Raw genomic sequence first — 16,625 nt, forward strand, 5'->3', positions numbered from 1 at the left:
AGAACATGAAGAAATTTGCATCAATATATAATTTTGGGGTGGGGTGGTGATGATGCAGTGCAGTTCCTGTAGTGCCCACCAGTCCCAGAGGTGTACCAATGGGCAGCATCTCTCCACAAACAGGAATAGTCTCATTATATTTGTTTGTAGGAAACTAATTAAACAAATTAATTGGTGACAGCCTCTTAAAAGGACACTGTACAAGATCCAAAGCTTGGACGAATGTTAAATATTAATTAAAGTGCCTTATTATTTTTATTTGGAAAACTTACTTAGGTATGTTGTATCACTCCTCCAAGGGCAACCGGGATCTGAACCCAGACTTGCCAGCCCAGAGATAGGAACACTACCACTGCATCACATGAGCCTGAAATATCTCAATGAGCAGATTTAATGACCACCCCCCAACCCATACATTGTTAACCTTCATGCACACAGTTAACAGTTGAGGAACCCCATGTGTGCCTCAAGCATTGATGCACAGACTTGACTCTGCAAGTGAGCTCTGTCTGGAACAGTGAGAGGGGTTAGTGTTCATATGGTAACACCGGTGTCACCGGTTTGTAGAATGCCATTTTTATCACCGCTTCTTGTGTAACACTGTGCTTTTGTCTTGAATTAGGCTGATTCGATCTATGACATGATTGGCTATCCAAAGTTCATCATGGATCCTCAGGAGTTGGATAAACTCTTCAGTGACGTAAGTCGCTATTTCCTGGCTGACAGGAGAGCAGATCGAAAACACTGAGTTAGCTGGCAAGCACACACGTAAGGAGGGATGTTTGGTATCAGCATTGCACATTGTTTATAATGAAATGAGAGCAATCTCAGAAATAGTTGGAAGCCATTCAACTATTTGGTCAAAAGCTCCCAGAATGTAACAGTGATACACATCCAGTGAAACAGATATACAGATTATTTATACACTCCTGTATCTGTCTTTATCACTACGCAGCAGCTGCTACGTATGAACCCTCAAGGCTGCACTGCCCTTTGATAAGGTCACGATTGGATTTATTGATCAATCTCATTTGATCTCCGCAATAATGCCCAAAATCTGTCTCCTGAATATACCAAGCAGCCGAGTTTGCACGGAGCAAAGATTCAGAACCCTCTGCGTGTCTCCTTATCGCAGTCGTGAATGTTTACTCTGAGATTGTAACCTTGCGTTCTAACCTCTGCATCTGTCCTGTCGTGTCTGGCCAGCGCTCAGTGAATTTTGTGTGTTTGTGGGCCGTGCCTTGCAGATATCGGTACCGCAAGGTCAAAGTAAGGCCGCGCGGTCTGCAAAATAGATGTGTAGTTAATGTTTAAAGGACAGCACCCAGCTGTGAGCATTGCTGGAACCGTGCGATGAAGTTGAGGGTTTTTTTTTTTGCAAACCTGAAATGCAGCACTCGGGCACTGACCTTGATTACACACAGAAATAGGCAGCTTTTCGAGGTAAGGCCTAGTGGAATTTGGACTGGTGCCTGTCCCTCTGTACTTGTGATATTCAGCAGAGGGGCTTGGACTTGACTGCCAGTACCAGGCCACTTCCAGTCAAGGTCTGTAAGACAGAGTGACCTCTTCTTTCTCCAAGGCTTCACTCAAGGCAGAATTACAGAGTCAGGGAGCAGAACATCTCCACACTGAAACAGTTGTGACAACAGAGCAGCTTTCTGGTTTTAGTCGTTCCTCTGGGCACACGTGGCATGTTGTCAAGAAGTTCAGTTTTTCAGGGCACTGCCCTCTGCTCTGTTTCAGGTTCACGTCTCTGTCCGTCCTTGCCCCTCAACAAAGAGGGCTCCTCGTGCTCGCTGTGACGTCAAAAGCTCTCACATTCCGGATTACCGGAACATTTCCTATCTGGAAATTGCCTTTGATGCCTTTTACCCAGCGTGCCCTCCCCTCTCCTCCTGCCCACATCCCCACCAAAACTCACGTTTAATAGTTAGTGGCTATCCAGCTCAGCGTACTCTTGGATTGGGATCTCCCTGGAAGGAGAAAGGGCCAATCTTCCTGTCCTTTCATCATTTCCTCCTCCTGCCTGTTTTCCCCAATACACAAGGGCCAAAAAATGAGGCAGGAGCTTGTTAGACTGGGATGGGTTTGTCGCTAACTGGCACAGAACAAGGCAGCCACTTAAGAAAGGATATACCGACCATAGAAGGAGTACAGCAGATGTTCACAAGGCTAATACCAGGAACGGCAGGACTGCCCCATAAGGAGAGATTGGTTCGACTAGGCCTGTATTTACTGGAGTTTAGAAGAATGAAAGGGATCAGATTGAAACATCTATAATTCTGACAGAGTTATACAGACTGGATGCGGGGAGTCCCTAGTTAAGGAGTCCTGATTCATGGAACACAGTGTCAGGAGACAGGATAGACCATTTAGAACTGAGATGAGGGAAAAATGTCTTCACTCAAAGCATAGTGAGCTTGGGGAATTCGTTACCACAGGCTGTGGAGGCCACGTCACCGAATATCTTTAAGGAAGAGATTAATACCTTTTTTTTAATTTTAAAGGGGTATGGGGAGAATGTGAGAATACGGCACTGAGATGGACAATCAGCTGTGATCATATTGACTATGGAGCAGGTTGAATGGATGCAATCCTGCTCTTGGTTTCTCTGTTTCTGTAGCTGTCTCATCCAATAGGCATGCATGAACCTGAGGCCCTCTGACCAATCCCAAACCCCGATCGACTGCCATACCTCCCACTGTCAGGACATTTCAGAGCTTCCTGTCATCGCAAACATCGAAATGATGTCCTTGCTACCCAAAATTCAGATTGTCAATCTGTATAATCAAATCCTGTACAATCCCTCCCCTTCGGAAGTTAAGGTGAAATCTGGTGGGGGTGTTTAATAGGGAAAATGATTGGAAAGGGGTAGATTGGGTTGGAGGGAGAAGGTGCAGTTTTGCTGGGATTGGGGGCAGAGATTTGCTGAGCAAGCTGTTCAAAGATGTTATTGGACACTTCCGGAGCAAGTAGGACATGGACCCAGGCCTCCTGGCCCAGGGGTACGGACACTACCACTGTACTACAAGTGCCCCCATTATTGAGAGGGGTGCAACATTAGAATTTCACCTGGATCAATTAGGAGTGAAATCAGGGAATTCAAATGGTTCTGAAAAAGTGGGAAACTCTTCACAATCAGGCTGTGATTCCACTTGGAGCTCTAGAGGGAGGTGAATAGATTGTTTTGACTAAGAGATGGCAGAGCTCAGCCATGAGCCGTAATCCAACACTGACTCCGTCTGCAGTAAATCGGTCTGATCTCACATTCCCAAATTAAGGTGGAAAGAGATGTTGGTTCCTGGTCATGAAAATCGTTTCGGTAGGGGGGGGGTTGGGGCGTTGAGTGTTTGCTGACTGAGTACTGTTTGTTTTCACACAGTACGAAGTGGTTCCTGACCTCTATTTCCAGAATGTTCTCCAGTTCTATAACTTCTCTGCTCGAGTGACAGCCGATCAGCTACGGAAACCTCCCAACAAGGATCAGTGAGTAATCCACAACCGCTGCAGCTCTCTGAAGCAATCCTCTCTTCCCAGCCCAGTCCTGAGGCCTCCTTTGCTGTTATAGAGCTGAAAATGTGTTGCTGGAAAAGCGCAGTAGATCAGGCAGCATCCAAGGAACAGGAGATTCGACATTTCAGGCATAAGCCCTTCTTCAGGAATTCCTGAAGAAGGGCTTATGCCCGAAACGTCGAATCTCCTGCTCCTTGGATGCTGCCTGACCTACTGCGCTTTTCCAGCAACGCATTTTCAGCTCTGATCTCCAGCATCTGCAGACCTCACTCTCTCCTCTGTTGTTATAGAGCCCATTACTGCTCACAAACAGGCCCTTCGGCCCGACACGTCCATTTTGGCATGGCGGGGTTTTGTTACCGCCGGTTACAGCCACCTGAACCTCCCGGGTGATGGGGGATCAGCCAATGAGGGCTGGCCCAGTACTGAGTGCAAGAACAGGACCGCCTGGCCCTAACCTGCAGCCTAACGCAGGATTTCAGAAAACCTGGAAGAAGGCTAAAAAGCAGCACATCCAGGGTGGTTATCTCCGGTTTGCTTCCAGTTCCTCGGGCTGGAGAGGACAGGAACAGGGAGATAATGGACTTGAACGTGTGGCTGGGGAACTGGTGCAGGAAGCAAGGATTTAAATTCTTGGATCACTGGGGTATGTTTTTAGCAGTAAGGATAAATTATACAAGAGGGACGGGTTTGCACCTTAATAGGTGGGGGACCAGCATTCTAGCAGGTAGGTTTGCCACTGCAACACCGCTGCGTTTAAACTAACTAGCCGGGGGGGGAGGGGACAAACTGGAAGTTTGAGAAGGAAGTTAAAGGGAAAGTTAGAACAAGGGAAGTCAAGAAAGACAACGGAATCAATGGAGCAGAAAACTCAAAAAAGGATCATGCCGTAAGGTCAAATGAAATAGGGATCGGTAGGAAGGGTGAGGGGAGTAACAAATTAAAAATATTATGTATGAATGCACGAAGCATTAGAAATAAGGTGGATGAGCTTGAGGCTCATTTGGAAATTGGCAGGTACAATATTGTGGGGATAAATGAGACGTGGCTTCAAGTGGACAGGGCCTGGGAAATGAATATTCAAGGCTATACGTGCTATCATAAGGACAGACTGACTGGCAGAGGGGGTGGGGTAGTCCTGTTGGTAAGGAATGGTATTCACTCCCTTGCGCGAGAGGGCTTAGAATCAGGGGATGTAGAGTCAGTGTGGATAGAGCTGAGAAATTCTATGGGTAGAAAGACCCTAATGGGAGTTATCTACAGGCCCCCAAACAGTAGCCTGGATATAGTGTGTAAGTTGAATAAGGAGCTGAAATTGGCCAGTCGCAAAGATATTACTACAGTTGTTATGGGGGATTTCAACATGCAGGTAGACTGGGAGAATCAGGATGGTACTGGACCTCAAGAAAGGGAGTTTGTGGAGTGCCCCCAAGATGGATTCTTAGAACAGCTGGTGCTGGAGCCGACCAGGGAGAAGGCAATTCTGGATCTGGTATTGTTCAACGAATCAGATTTGATCAGAGACCTCGAAGTGAAGGAGCCATTGGGAAGTAGTGACCATAATACGATCAGCTTTAGTCTGCAATTTGAATGGGAGAGGGTACAATCGGAAGTGACAATATTTCAGTTGAATAAAGGGAACTATGGAGCTATGAGGGAGGAGCTGGCCAAAGTTCAATGGTGTACCACCCTAGCAGGGATGGCAGTGGAACAACAATGGCAGGGATTTCTGGGTATTATGCAGAAGATGCAGGATCAGTCCATTCCAAAAAAGAAGAAAGATCCTAAGGGGAGGCAGGGGTGGCCGTGGCTGACGAGGGAAGTTAAGGACCATATAAAGACAAAAGGGAAAATGTATAATATAGCAAAGATGAGTAGGAAATCGGAGGACGGGGAAGCTTTTAAAGAACAGCCGAGGATAACTAAAAAGGAAATACGCAAAGAAAAAATAAGGTACGAAGGTAAACTGGCGAAAAATATAAAGGAGGATAGTAAAGGCTTTTTTAGGTATGTGAAATGAAAAGAAAATGGTTAAGACTAAAGTTGGGCCCTTGAAGACAGAAACGGGTGAATTTATTACGGGGAACAAAGAAATGGCAGAAGAGTTGAATTGGTCCTTTGCTCATGTCTTCCCCAGTGAAGACAGATCTAATCTCCCAGATGTAATAGTGGCTGAAGGACCTGAACTGAAGGGAATTTATATTAGGCAGGAAATGGTGTTGGAGAGACTGTTAGGTCTGAAGGTTGATAAGTCCCTGGGGCCTGATGGCCTACATCCCAGGGTACTGAAGGAGGTGGCTCTAGAAATCGTGGATGCGTTGGTGATCATTTTCCAATGTTCTATAGATTCGGGATCAGTTCCTGCGGATTGGAGGGTGGCTAATGTTGTCCCACTTTTTAAGAAAGGTGGGAGAGATAAAGCAGGGAATTATAAACCGGTTAGTCTGACCTCAGTGGTGGGAAAGATGCTGGAGTCATTTATAAAGGATGAAATTACGACACATCTGGATAGTAGTAACAGGATAGGTCAGAGTCAGCATGGATTTATGAAGGGGAAATCATGCTTGACTAATCTTCTGGAATTTTTTGAGGATGTAACTCTGAAGATGGACAAGGGAGATCCAGTGGATGTAGTGTACCTGGACTTTCAGAAAGGCTTTGATAAAGTCCCACATAGGAGGTTAGTGAGCAAAATTAGGGCGTATGGTATTGGGGGCAAAGTACTGACTTGGATTGAAAGTTGGTTGGCTGACAGGAAACAAAGAGTAGTGATAAACGCCTCCCTTTCGGAATGGCAGGCAGTGACCAGTGGGGTACCGCAGGGATCAGTGCTGGGACCATGCTTTTTGCAATGTACATTAATGATATTAGATGAAAGGTAATATTAACAAATTTGCTGATGATACTAAGCTAAGTGACAGGGTGAAATGTGAGGAGGATGTTAGGAGAATACAGAGTGACCTGCTCAGGCTAGGTGAGTGGTCAGATGCATGCAGATGCAGTTTAATGTGGATAAATGTATGGTTATCCACTTTGGTGGCAAGAACAGGAAGACAGATCACTACCTAAATGGAGTCAAGTTAGGTAAAGGGACAGTACAACAAGATCTGGGTGTTCTTGTACACCAGTCAATGAAGGTAAGCATGCAGGTACAGCAGGTAGTGAAGAAGGCTAATAGCATGCTGGCCTTCATAACAAGAGGGATTGAGTATAGAAGCAAAGAGGTTCTTCTGCAGCTGTACAGGGCCCTGGTGAGACCACACCTGGAATACTGTGTGCAGTTCTGGTCTCCAACTTTGAGGAAGGACATTCTGGCTATTGAGGGAGTGCAGCGTAGGTTCGCGAGGTCAATTCCTGGAATGGCAGGACTGTCTTACGCTGAAAGATTGGGGTGACTGGGCTTGTATACCCTTGAGTTTAGAAGGCTGAGAGGGGATCTTATTTGAGACGTATAAGATTATTAAAGGATTGGACACTCTGGAGGCAGGAAACATGTTTCCGCTGATGAGTGAGTCCCGAACCAGAGGACACAGTTTAAAAATAAGGGGTAGGCCACTTAGAACCGAGTTGAGGACAAACGTCTTCACCCAGAGAGTGGTGGCTGTGTGGAATGCTCTGCCCCAGAGGGCAGTGGAGGCCCAGTCTCTGGATACATTCAAGAAAGAGTTGGATAGAGCTCTCAAGGATAGTGGGATCGAGGGTTATGGGGATAAGGCAGGAACAGGGTACAGATTGAGGATGATCGGCCATGATTATAATGAATGGTGGTGCAGGCTCGAAGGGCAGAATGGCCTACTCCTGCACCTATTATCTATTGTCACTGATTAGTACTTGATGTCAGAGCAACTACACCTCAGGTACAATCTGAAGTTGGGAGGGGAGCATGGAGGGATTGTGCAAAGCAACAAGTGCGTTCAGTTACCCTCCCCAGGGTCAGTGTGTCCTCACCCCCATCTTTACCCCTACGCCATCTCCAGTTATTGTACAAGCCACCTACAGCTAAGGGAAGGTTAGAGTTCAAACATGGCCTCCCTCATGAAGGCTAGCCTCGTGGTCACCAAAAGGGTCAATCCTCAACAGAACTCCCAGTGCTTGCTACCTGTTCTGTACCATCAACAGTACAAACTGCCTGTTTGGAGAGCGAGGGAAATCTGCAGGGATTTGCTGTCAGCGGGCAGTGTTCTCAGCTCAAGTCAGGGATTGTCAGTTAGTGCTGAGGGAGTACTACACTGTCAAAGGTGTTATCTTTCAGATGTGGCAATATAGGAAGATCCTGTTTCCTCTTTTAGATAGATACACAAGATCAAAGTGGGGGACAAGGGAGTTTACACACGGTAACCTGATAAAAATTCAATCCCTCAATCAAGTGCCAGTGAAAAATACAGTATCACAATTCATGGGCTGTTAATGTGCTCAAATTGGATGCCACATCATAATCATTAGGGCCTTTATTTCAAAATGTACTTAATTGTCTGTAAAGCACTCGGGAACGTTCTGCATATACAAAAGGTTCTACTTGAATGCAGCTACTTTGCCTTGGAGTAAATGTTACTGGCTGAATCTATACTGGACTTTGGAAATCTGTATGCTGGGTTTCAGCAGGCTGATGATAGGAGTCAGGTTTAACAGGGAGGGCAAATTCTACAAGGGACTCCTCATTCAAACTGAGCCTACAGAACCTGCTGCCTTTCATCATGTGGAGGAGCCGGTGTTGAACTGGGGTGGACAAAGTTAAAAATCACACAACACGAGGTTAAAGTCCAAGAGGTTTATTAGGGAAGCACTAGCTTTCAGAGTGCTGCTCGTTCAGGTGGTTGTGGAGCGGTGCTCAAAAAGCTAGTGCTTCTAAATAAACCTGTTGGACTATAACCTGGTGTTGTGTGATCTTTAACTTCGCTGCCTTTTACACTGTGTTAGCTGCTCCCTCTAGTGGCTGCACAGAATTAATGCGGACAACAGCCGTGACATGTATTTAACAGCTTCAGTGTTCATCAACTTGACATCAGTCTCTCCCTCTCTTTTCTCGGGACATGGGCCGTAACCGTAACCAGAAGCTCACACCTAGAAAAGGCCTTTCCTTTACATATGTGCATCAATCTGCATTTCTGGTGGTGATTTTGAATTTGACTTTCCCATGATATTAACTTTAGAAGTGACTTTAACTTGCGCTTCCCGGGATTAGGATGCAAGAAAACTGATATCAGAAAGGAACTAACAATTTCTACAGCATGAGGGAAAGGAGCTAATTGATTGGACTAGGGTTAACATGGAGATATGGGGATAAATGGTTGCACTCCAAAATTATTGTTCTTGCATCTCAGTCCTGATGAGCAGAAGATGAGAAATTTCAGCTCCTTGTCTTCTTTTAGCAATGTTTAAGTTCTGTCTTACTGAGCAATTATTTGATATTAATCATGGTTTTTCCCCCATCAGGTGGAGTATGACCCCTCCCACGGTTAATGCTTACTACTCCCCGACAAAGAATGAAATTGTATTCCCGGCTGGAATACTGCAGGCTCCATTCTACACCAGGGATTATCCAAAGTAAGTCTGAGGTGTTAGATCGAGTGGTGATAAGTGACTCACAGACCCACTTGATGAAGTGGAAGTGAATCGATCCATTTAAAGAGAAACTGTAAGAATGAGGGAGGAAGGGGTAGATGGCTGTGTTGAGACGGTGAAGGGAAATGGATTGGAGGAGCCTTCCCAAAGAGCAGAAAGCCCCAAACCACCCGTCTGTGCTACCAACCTCTTCAAACATCTGCAGTCCTTACTGTCTCCAGGTCACTGATAAAATATGATATGAATTCAGGTCTCCAGGAGAGAAGAGGAAGATTCAGGGATGCTCTGTTTGCCTGGCTGAAGGGCAAAAACAGGATCCTGTGTCACATGGTGTGTGGAATAAAGGTACCCGGGTCCGATTTTGGCTGGTACAGTGCTGAAGTGAAGTCCCTGAACAGAGCTGTGTGTGGTTCTGGAGAAGTCGCAACCCCAGGGCTGAGAAAATCTCATCAAAGCAGTCCTTTCTGTTTTATGGGGCTGGGTCCCACTGTGTGATTGTCAAAGGGAAGGGTTAACAACTGGGCACTGAGCTTCGATTCAAGATTAGAGTGATGCTAGAAAAGCACAGCAGGTCAGGCAGAATCCGAGGAACAGGAAAATTGATATTTTAGGTAAATGCCCTTCATCAGGAATGCTGCTCGGATTCTGCCTGATGTTTTCCAGTACGACTCTAATATTGGCTGTAATCTGCAGCAGCTGCAGTATGCACTTTCACCTAACTGAGCTTCAAATGACTGGTAAACTTGTTTTTCCTAAAGTCTCACGATAAATGGCGGTTTTCTGATCAAGAAGTCACTTAAAGTGAGTGTGCTGACTAAAAGTGATGGCATGAAGAGGGCCGGTTCATAAACCATTCATTAGGTGCGTCCATCTAACCTGGAGCTTCAACATGTGACTATGGTAATCAGTGCAATTAGACCAGCACTCGCTATTAATGTGGAGTATTTGTGTGGAACTAATTAAAACAAAGTCACAGGAAACAAAGCAGCTGACTGCTTTCAAAAGGCTGAAGGGACTGTAGGTCATTCCCAAGAGGACAGAAAGTACAGGGGCTCAGATTTTAAAGAACACAACTTCCCCCGGATATCAATCTTTATTAAGGTTTCATTCCCGAGTTGGGAAGGTGTCCTGGGTCATGACCAGAGACTTTGTGAAAAAAGCACATGGGATTTCAGCCAAAACACATTGAAGTCAGGAGCAGGACTCAGAGGCTTCAGTCTCTATTACAAGGATTCTCAGGACAGGCGGCATATTCTCCAACCCAATATTACATAGTGAAGGAGGGATTGCTGGTCACCACTGGGTCCCTGTGTGCTGGTCTCCCCATGTCTGATGATAGATCGCAGACCAGTTCAATAATGTCCTTTAGTCATGTCTCACCACTCTCCACCCCCACCTCCAGTGCTGGCTGGAAAGTAGCTATGCAACTTAATCCCACTCGCATGGTCTACTGCCCTATAGATTACAGTGTACTCCTGCATCTGCACAAATCACAAACCCATCGATCCTACTAAAGGAGAAAGTTGAACTTGTGTAGTCTATTTTAACAACAACCCCTTAGTTATTTTACTTTGAACACTGGAGATGCCCATTAAGTTGGTGAGATGCACTCCTTGAGTTGATGACTTTGTTCCATTCAGAAACCTATCTTTGTTTAACAAAATGATTGAACTGATTCTTCCACTCACAAGAACGTCGGGTGAATCCTGGACCAGGAGCCACACTGGCCCAGGTGTGATGAATTTGATATCGCTGGGCACATCAACGTGCTCGGCACAACTTCCTTCTTGGTGTTAATTGAAATTGTTTAGACCTCTCGTATAATTTAGCGCTCTCAGGGACTGCTCTTAAAACCCATCCTTCTTGCTGTTCTTTTTGTGAACATAAGGATTCCGCTAATGTTGATGAAGCTGCGACTTTGATTATTGGGATTATGGATGAACTCTATAGGGATAAATATCTGAGCTCCCACTCTGTTGACCGTTGGGTGGTTTTTGATCGCCAGAAAACTTGCTTCCATGGGGGCATTTACAAACTGGCCAGAAGCTGGGGGGGGGTGTCAGTGACACTGAGCAACGATTGCACCATCTAATGAGATTTACTTCTCCATTATTAGGGCTCTAAATTTTGGAGGAATTGGAGTGGTTATGGGCCATGAGTTAACACATGCGTTTGATGATCAAGGTATGGAAATTTTCAACTTGCGTTTTACATTGTGTCGGGATCTCTTGCAGGTTGAAGTGTTGTTGGAGGAGCTGAGTCCAACTCATGTCCAACACAGAATGTCCCCCATATTCCTGAGCATCACAGATCTGGGGAGGACCAGCTGAGGTCTTAGGTTCAAATAGATTCCTAGGATCTAGCATCTTCACAAGTTAAGCTGGTCCACAGGTCATCCCACGAGAACAGAAGATTTGTTATGGTGGGTTAAAGGGTTGTGAAGATAAGGACAGGTCCCAGATTTGTACGCAAGTTGGAAGACAATGCAGGACAATATGATAAAGTCGTTCATAAATATAGGAATTGCTCATATGTAGGACCTTTAAAATTCCATCCTTGTATGAGATTACGTTTGCAAATATGATGTTTGTAAATAGCGGAGCCCTCCTGTACAAGAGTTTGGTAGTGTTGGTGTGCATTGTTTTGCCTGATGAGGGAATCCTGAACACAGGGCCGAACTTTCAAACTGGAGTTGAGCTGGTGTCAAGAAGCAACCCCACCCCACCCCCACCATATAAACACACACCACACACACCTGGCTATCCCTTACCTTTGAGAAGGTGGTGATGAGCTGCCTTCTTGAACCACTGTAGACCATGTACTGTGGGTACACCCACAGTGCCATTAAGAACAGGGTGTTGGATTGTGACTGTGAGGGAACAGCAATATACTTTGAAGTTAGGGTAGGGTGTGGTTCGAAGGGGAACTTGCAGGTGGAAGTGTTCTCATGTATCTGCTGCCCTTGTCCTTCAGACTGACAGAGAACATGGGTTTGGAAGGTGCAGTCTAAGGAGCTGTAATAATTGCTGCAGTGCATCTTGTAAATGGTGCCATTAAGGAGCCAAAGCAAATAAACGGAGTTCAGATACAAATCCTAAAAGATCAAAATGAATGGTTGAACAGGTTCAAGGGCTGACTGGCCCCTTCCTCTTACAGTCGTCAGGTCTTCGTTAAGAACCAGCCAGCCAATCACCCACTCAACGCCACCCACATCATACAGCACCTGGGGTTAAACTGATGTTGTGTGACCCCACACTAACCCAGCAGCCTCTGCTGGTGAATGTATGTCTCTGAGCATTGGCTAAGAACAGGAAGGTGTGTGTGTGTGTGTGTGTGTGTGTGTGTGAGACAGTGACTGCGAGAGAGTGTGAGTGTATGAGTGACTGAGAGAGAGTGTGTGTGTGTCTGAGAGTGTGTGGGTATGAGTGTGTGTCACAGAAAGACCTTCCATTGGATATAGCACCACTCATCACCTTCTACCCTGCCAGCGCACTTCACTGACACCTTTCTGAACTCTGTCGTAATGTAGGAAATGCAGCAAATTTCTGCACAGCAATCTCCCACAAACATCAATGCCATCATGGCCAGAACCCCTGTTTTCACAATCTTCATAGAATTCCTACAAATGTGGAAGCAGGCCATTTGGCCCATCAAATTCACACCAGTCCTTCACAGAGCATTCCACCCAGATCTGCCCTGCGAACCTATCCTTGCATTTCCCATAGCTCGCCCACCTAGCCTGCACATCCCTGGACGCTATGGGAAATTTAGTATTACCAATCTACCTAACCTGCATGGCTTTGGACTGTGGGAGGAAACCCACGCAGACATAGGGAGAACATACAAACTCCACACAGTTGCCCGAGGATGGAATTGATCCTGGGTCCCTGGCACTGTGAGGCAGCAGTGCTAACCACTGAGCCACCATGCCACCCTTGGTCAAGGGATAACAATTGGCCAGGGTTCCAGGGAGAATTCCTCTTTGAGATTGTAATGGGGGACAATGTACATCCAAAGAGCATCAAAAGACAGTATTCCCTCAGTATTGCACTGGTGGTGGCAGTAATATTACTGGATTTGTAAACCAGCGCACTGGGCGAACACTCTGAGACAAGAGTTTGTGTACCACTGCAGCAGATGATGAAACTTAAATTCAGTTTTTTAAAATCTGCAATTAATAGCAAGTCTGACGGTGACCACATATGCACAGTTAATAGTTGTAAAACCCCATCTGGTTCACTCATGTCCTTTGGAGGAGGAAACTTCAGCACTTACCTGGTCTGGCCTACAAGTGACTCCAGACCCATAGCGATGGGGTTACTCTTATCCAACCTTGCACACCATTCCTCATTTCTGACTGGCATTTTCTATACCCATTCTCTTCTGATTGGCTCAAAGTAAAATGGTCTCCAATTAGTGAACAGCATCATCACAAGAAAAGTGTGACAGAAAACATCCAACTGAAGGTGGGTATTTTACAGAAAAGCTGAGTATAATCTGGATATGAAAGCTGCAAGATTTCTGTCACACTTTCAAGTGTGGATTAATGCCATAATTTTTGTAAAAATGAACATTGAAAAGGAAAAGAAGACAGTTTAAATAATTGGAAAATCCTTTTAATCAGGAGTCACACCTCTTAACAAGGTATTGAAGAAAATGTGTGAACACAATTACAACTCAGTGTCTGTTTATTGTAGTTTGTTTTTAATTCCTTCACAGGATGAAGGTATTGCTGGCTAGGCCAGAATGTATTGCCCATCCCTGATTGCCCAGAGGGCAGTTAAATGCCAACATATTGCTGTGGGTCTGGAGTCACATGTAGGCCAGACCAGGTAAGGATGACAGTTTCCTTCCCTAAATGACATTAGGATTTTTCCCAACAATTAACAATAGTTTTGTGGTAGTCATTAGACTACTAATTGCAGATTTTTAAAATCAAATTCAAATTCCACTACTTGCTGTGTTAGGCTTTGAACTCGGTCCCCAGAACATTACCAGTGTCTTTGGACTGATAGTTTGGCAAAAATACACTATTACCACCTCAAGATAATAACCACCTTGTAATCTTAATCAATTAAATTAAGCATGCCCTTCACCATTACAACAGTCAATTCAAACCCCAACATCCCTTAAATCAAGAGCCAAACTCTTAAAGATCAAGAGATTTGGTTCAAATTTACGAACAGTTAATTTCATCAAGTCGAGGTTACTGCATCTGAAAGTGGTTTGCAATAAACTTTTCAAAAATCTCAACAGTTGTGCATTCTGACTCAACAAAGAGAATCTCATTCACCAACCTTTGACCTTTGGTTTGTGGAGTTAGTGAATGAAACAGGTTTCTGGGGGGTGTTCCATTTTGAATAATAGTTATCTTCCCAATAGCTTCTTTAAAATCAGGGCGATTCTGGGATACATGTTTGGGACTGCGCATTGAATACTCATGCGCGCAAATGCATCTGGACTCTGAGGAAGAGGCAGGGCAGCATGGTGGCTCAGTGGTTAGCACTGCTGCCTCACAGCACCAGGGACCTGGTTTCAATTCCTGCTTCGGTTGACTGTCTGTGTGGAGTTTGCACATTCTCCCCGTGTCTGCGTGGGTTTCCTCCAGGTGCTCCGGTTTCCTCCCATAATCCAAAGATGCGCAAGTCAAGTCAATTGGCCGTGCTAAGTTACCCTTAGTGTTAGGGGAATGGGTCTGGGTGGGTTACTCTTCGATGGGTCAGTGTGGACTTGTCGGGCTGAAGGATCTGCTTCCACACTGTAGGGAATCTAATCTAAAATAGAACCTGATGAAGCACAGTGCTTTGTCCGGCCTCAGGCTGAGTGACCAGGCTCTGACCAGCTCAGGCAGCACTAAATTTGGGGAAGGCCGGGATAGCAGTGGAACTCCAATCCTTCATAGTAGTAACCATGGCAACACAATCTGCTTGACTCCATCCAAGATGGCAGCTGAGGTTGAGAGAGCCTCAGTGGTTTATAATTTAACATTTCTGAGGTCTGACATTATACTCACAACTTTTACAACATTCACACCAAAGATTTGGGAGGAGTAACACACTCATTGGAAATGTTTGTTTATGATTTGTCAATATAACAAACTAGGACGTGTGTGAGGATTGATGGGTAATCTTTGTAAAAGGAGCTGCAATTATCTCTGCGGATGGGTGTGCACGACTTTTTCAGTCAAATCTCAAGTGACACTCAATCTCTGTAAGAAATCCCTTGATCGACAGATTTGATGTGTGTGTCAGTTATTTTTCTTTATTCATTCATGGGGATGTGCGTGTCACTGGCTAGATCAGCAATTATTGCCCATCCCTGATTAATCCCCAGCTAAGGGCCACCGACTTTGCTGTAGCTTTGGGTCACATGTAGGTCAGACCAGATAAGGATGACAGACTCCCTTCTGTAAAGGAGTTTAATGAACCAGATGGGATTTTACAACAATCAGCAATGCTAGGCGAACTTTTACATTCTAAATTTAGATCAATCTGCTGAAGTAGGGTTGGAGCTCATATCCCAAAACATCAGGCGAGGTTTCTAAGTTACTTGTCCAGTGGCATTACTACTATGCCACCATTCCCCCCAAAGTGATGATGTAACATTTATAGCTTGTAAACCAAACCTGGAAACATGCAACTAGGGAAGATCAGCTAGTTCAACATAACAGTAGCTCAGCGGTTAGCACAGCTGCCTCACATCGCCAGGGAACTAGGTTCGATCCCAGCCTTGAGCGAGTATCTCTCAGGAATTTGCACATTTTCCTCATGTCTGCATGGGTTTTTTCCGGGTACTCTGGTTTCCTCCTACAGTCCAAAGATATTCAGATGAGGTGGATTGGCCTTTGGGAAATTGCCTGTATTGCCCTGGGATCTGCAGGTTGGGTGGAGTAGCCATGGGAAATGCAGAGTTACAGGGATAGGGTGGGGAGTGGGACTGGGTGGGATGATCATCATAGGGTCAGTGTGGACTCAGTGGACCTGCTTCCATTCTGTAGTAATTCTATGAAACAGTTTAACAGCTCAGTTTGCTTTACTCAGAGAATTTAACATGAGTAGATTTGATGTTTGTGTCTCAGTCGTGGCTATTTCTGAGCTGTCAAAAATGCAAGTGTAGCTTCAGAATTACCTCACTTCATCAGCCTGGTCTGTTTAACCATCTCAATCCTTCTCTTAGCGAGGTTTCCAGGTGAAATCCATTGCCTACCGTACACTAGTCTGTAAGAGACTGAAGAGTAATGGAGTTGATTTAAACTTATCAGCACCACTGATTCAGGTCAAGCTTAAATTTCACTTACAAAAGTCTCTAAAATGATGTGAACCTGATATAATTCATTAGCATTTATGGTGTAAACATCACATGGGATTACTGTTTGCACACTGGAGAACAGATATCCTTTTTTCTCAAATCCCCACTCCCCTGTTTGGGCAGATACATTTTACGGTCATTAGTTTTAAGAGGCCCATGGGCTACTTATATTCTGTATCAGATAACCCAACAAAGTCTTTTGTGCACACAGGACTAATGTCAGTCTTGAACCTGCTATA

The 16,625-nt window shown here is 45.1% G+C and overlaps 1 protein-coding gene across 4 annotated transcripts in view; it reads left to right on the forward strand.

The window, feature by feature from the left end:
- The window catches only part of LOC132833735 (endothelin-converting enzyme 1-like), a 317,482-nt gene that overhangs the window by 289,193 nt on the left and 11,664 nt on the right, over positions 1-16,625 (forward strand). For all 4 annotated transcript variants that reach the window (XM_060852254.1, XM_060852255.1, XM_060852257.1 and 1 more), the window contains 4 exons: positions 623-700; positions 3,386-3,489; positions 8,950-9,060; positions 11,195-11,262. In XM_060852254.1, the coding sequence (XP_060708237.1) occupies positions 623-700; positions 3,386-3,489; positions 8,950-9,060; positions 11,195-11,262 (361 nt within the window). The remainder of the gene's footprint in view (positions 1-622; positions 701-3,385; positions 3,490-8,949; positions 9,061-11,194; positions 11,263-16,625) is intronic.

This window comes from Hemiscyllium ocellatum, chromosome 37, assembly GCF_020745735.1.
Source record: "Hemiscyllium ocellatum isolate sHemOce1 chromosome 37, sHemOce1.pat.X.cur, whole genome shotgun sequence".
Classification (NCBI taxonomy): domain Eukaryota; kingdom Metazoa; phylum Chordata; class Chondrichthyes; order Orectolobiformes; family Hemiscylliidae; genus Hemiscyllium; species Hemiscyllium ocellatum.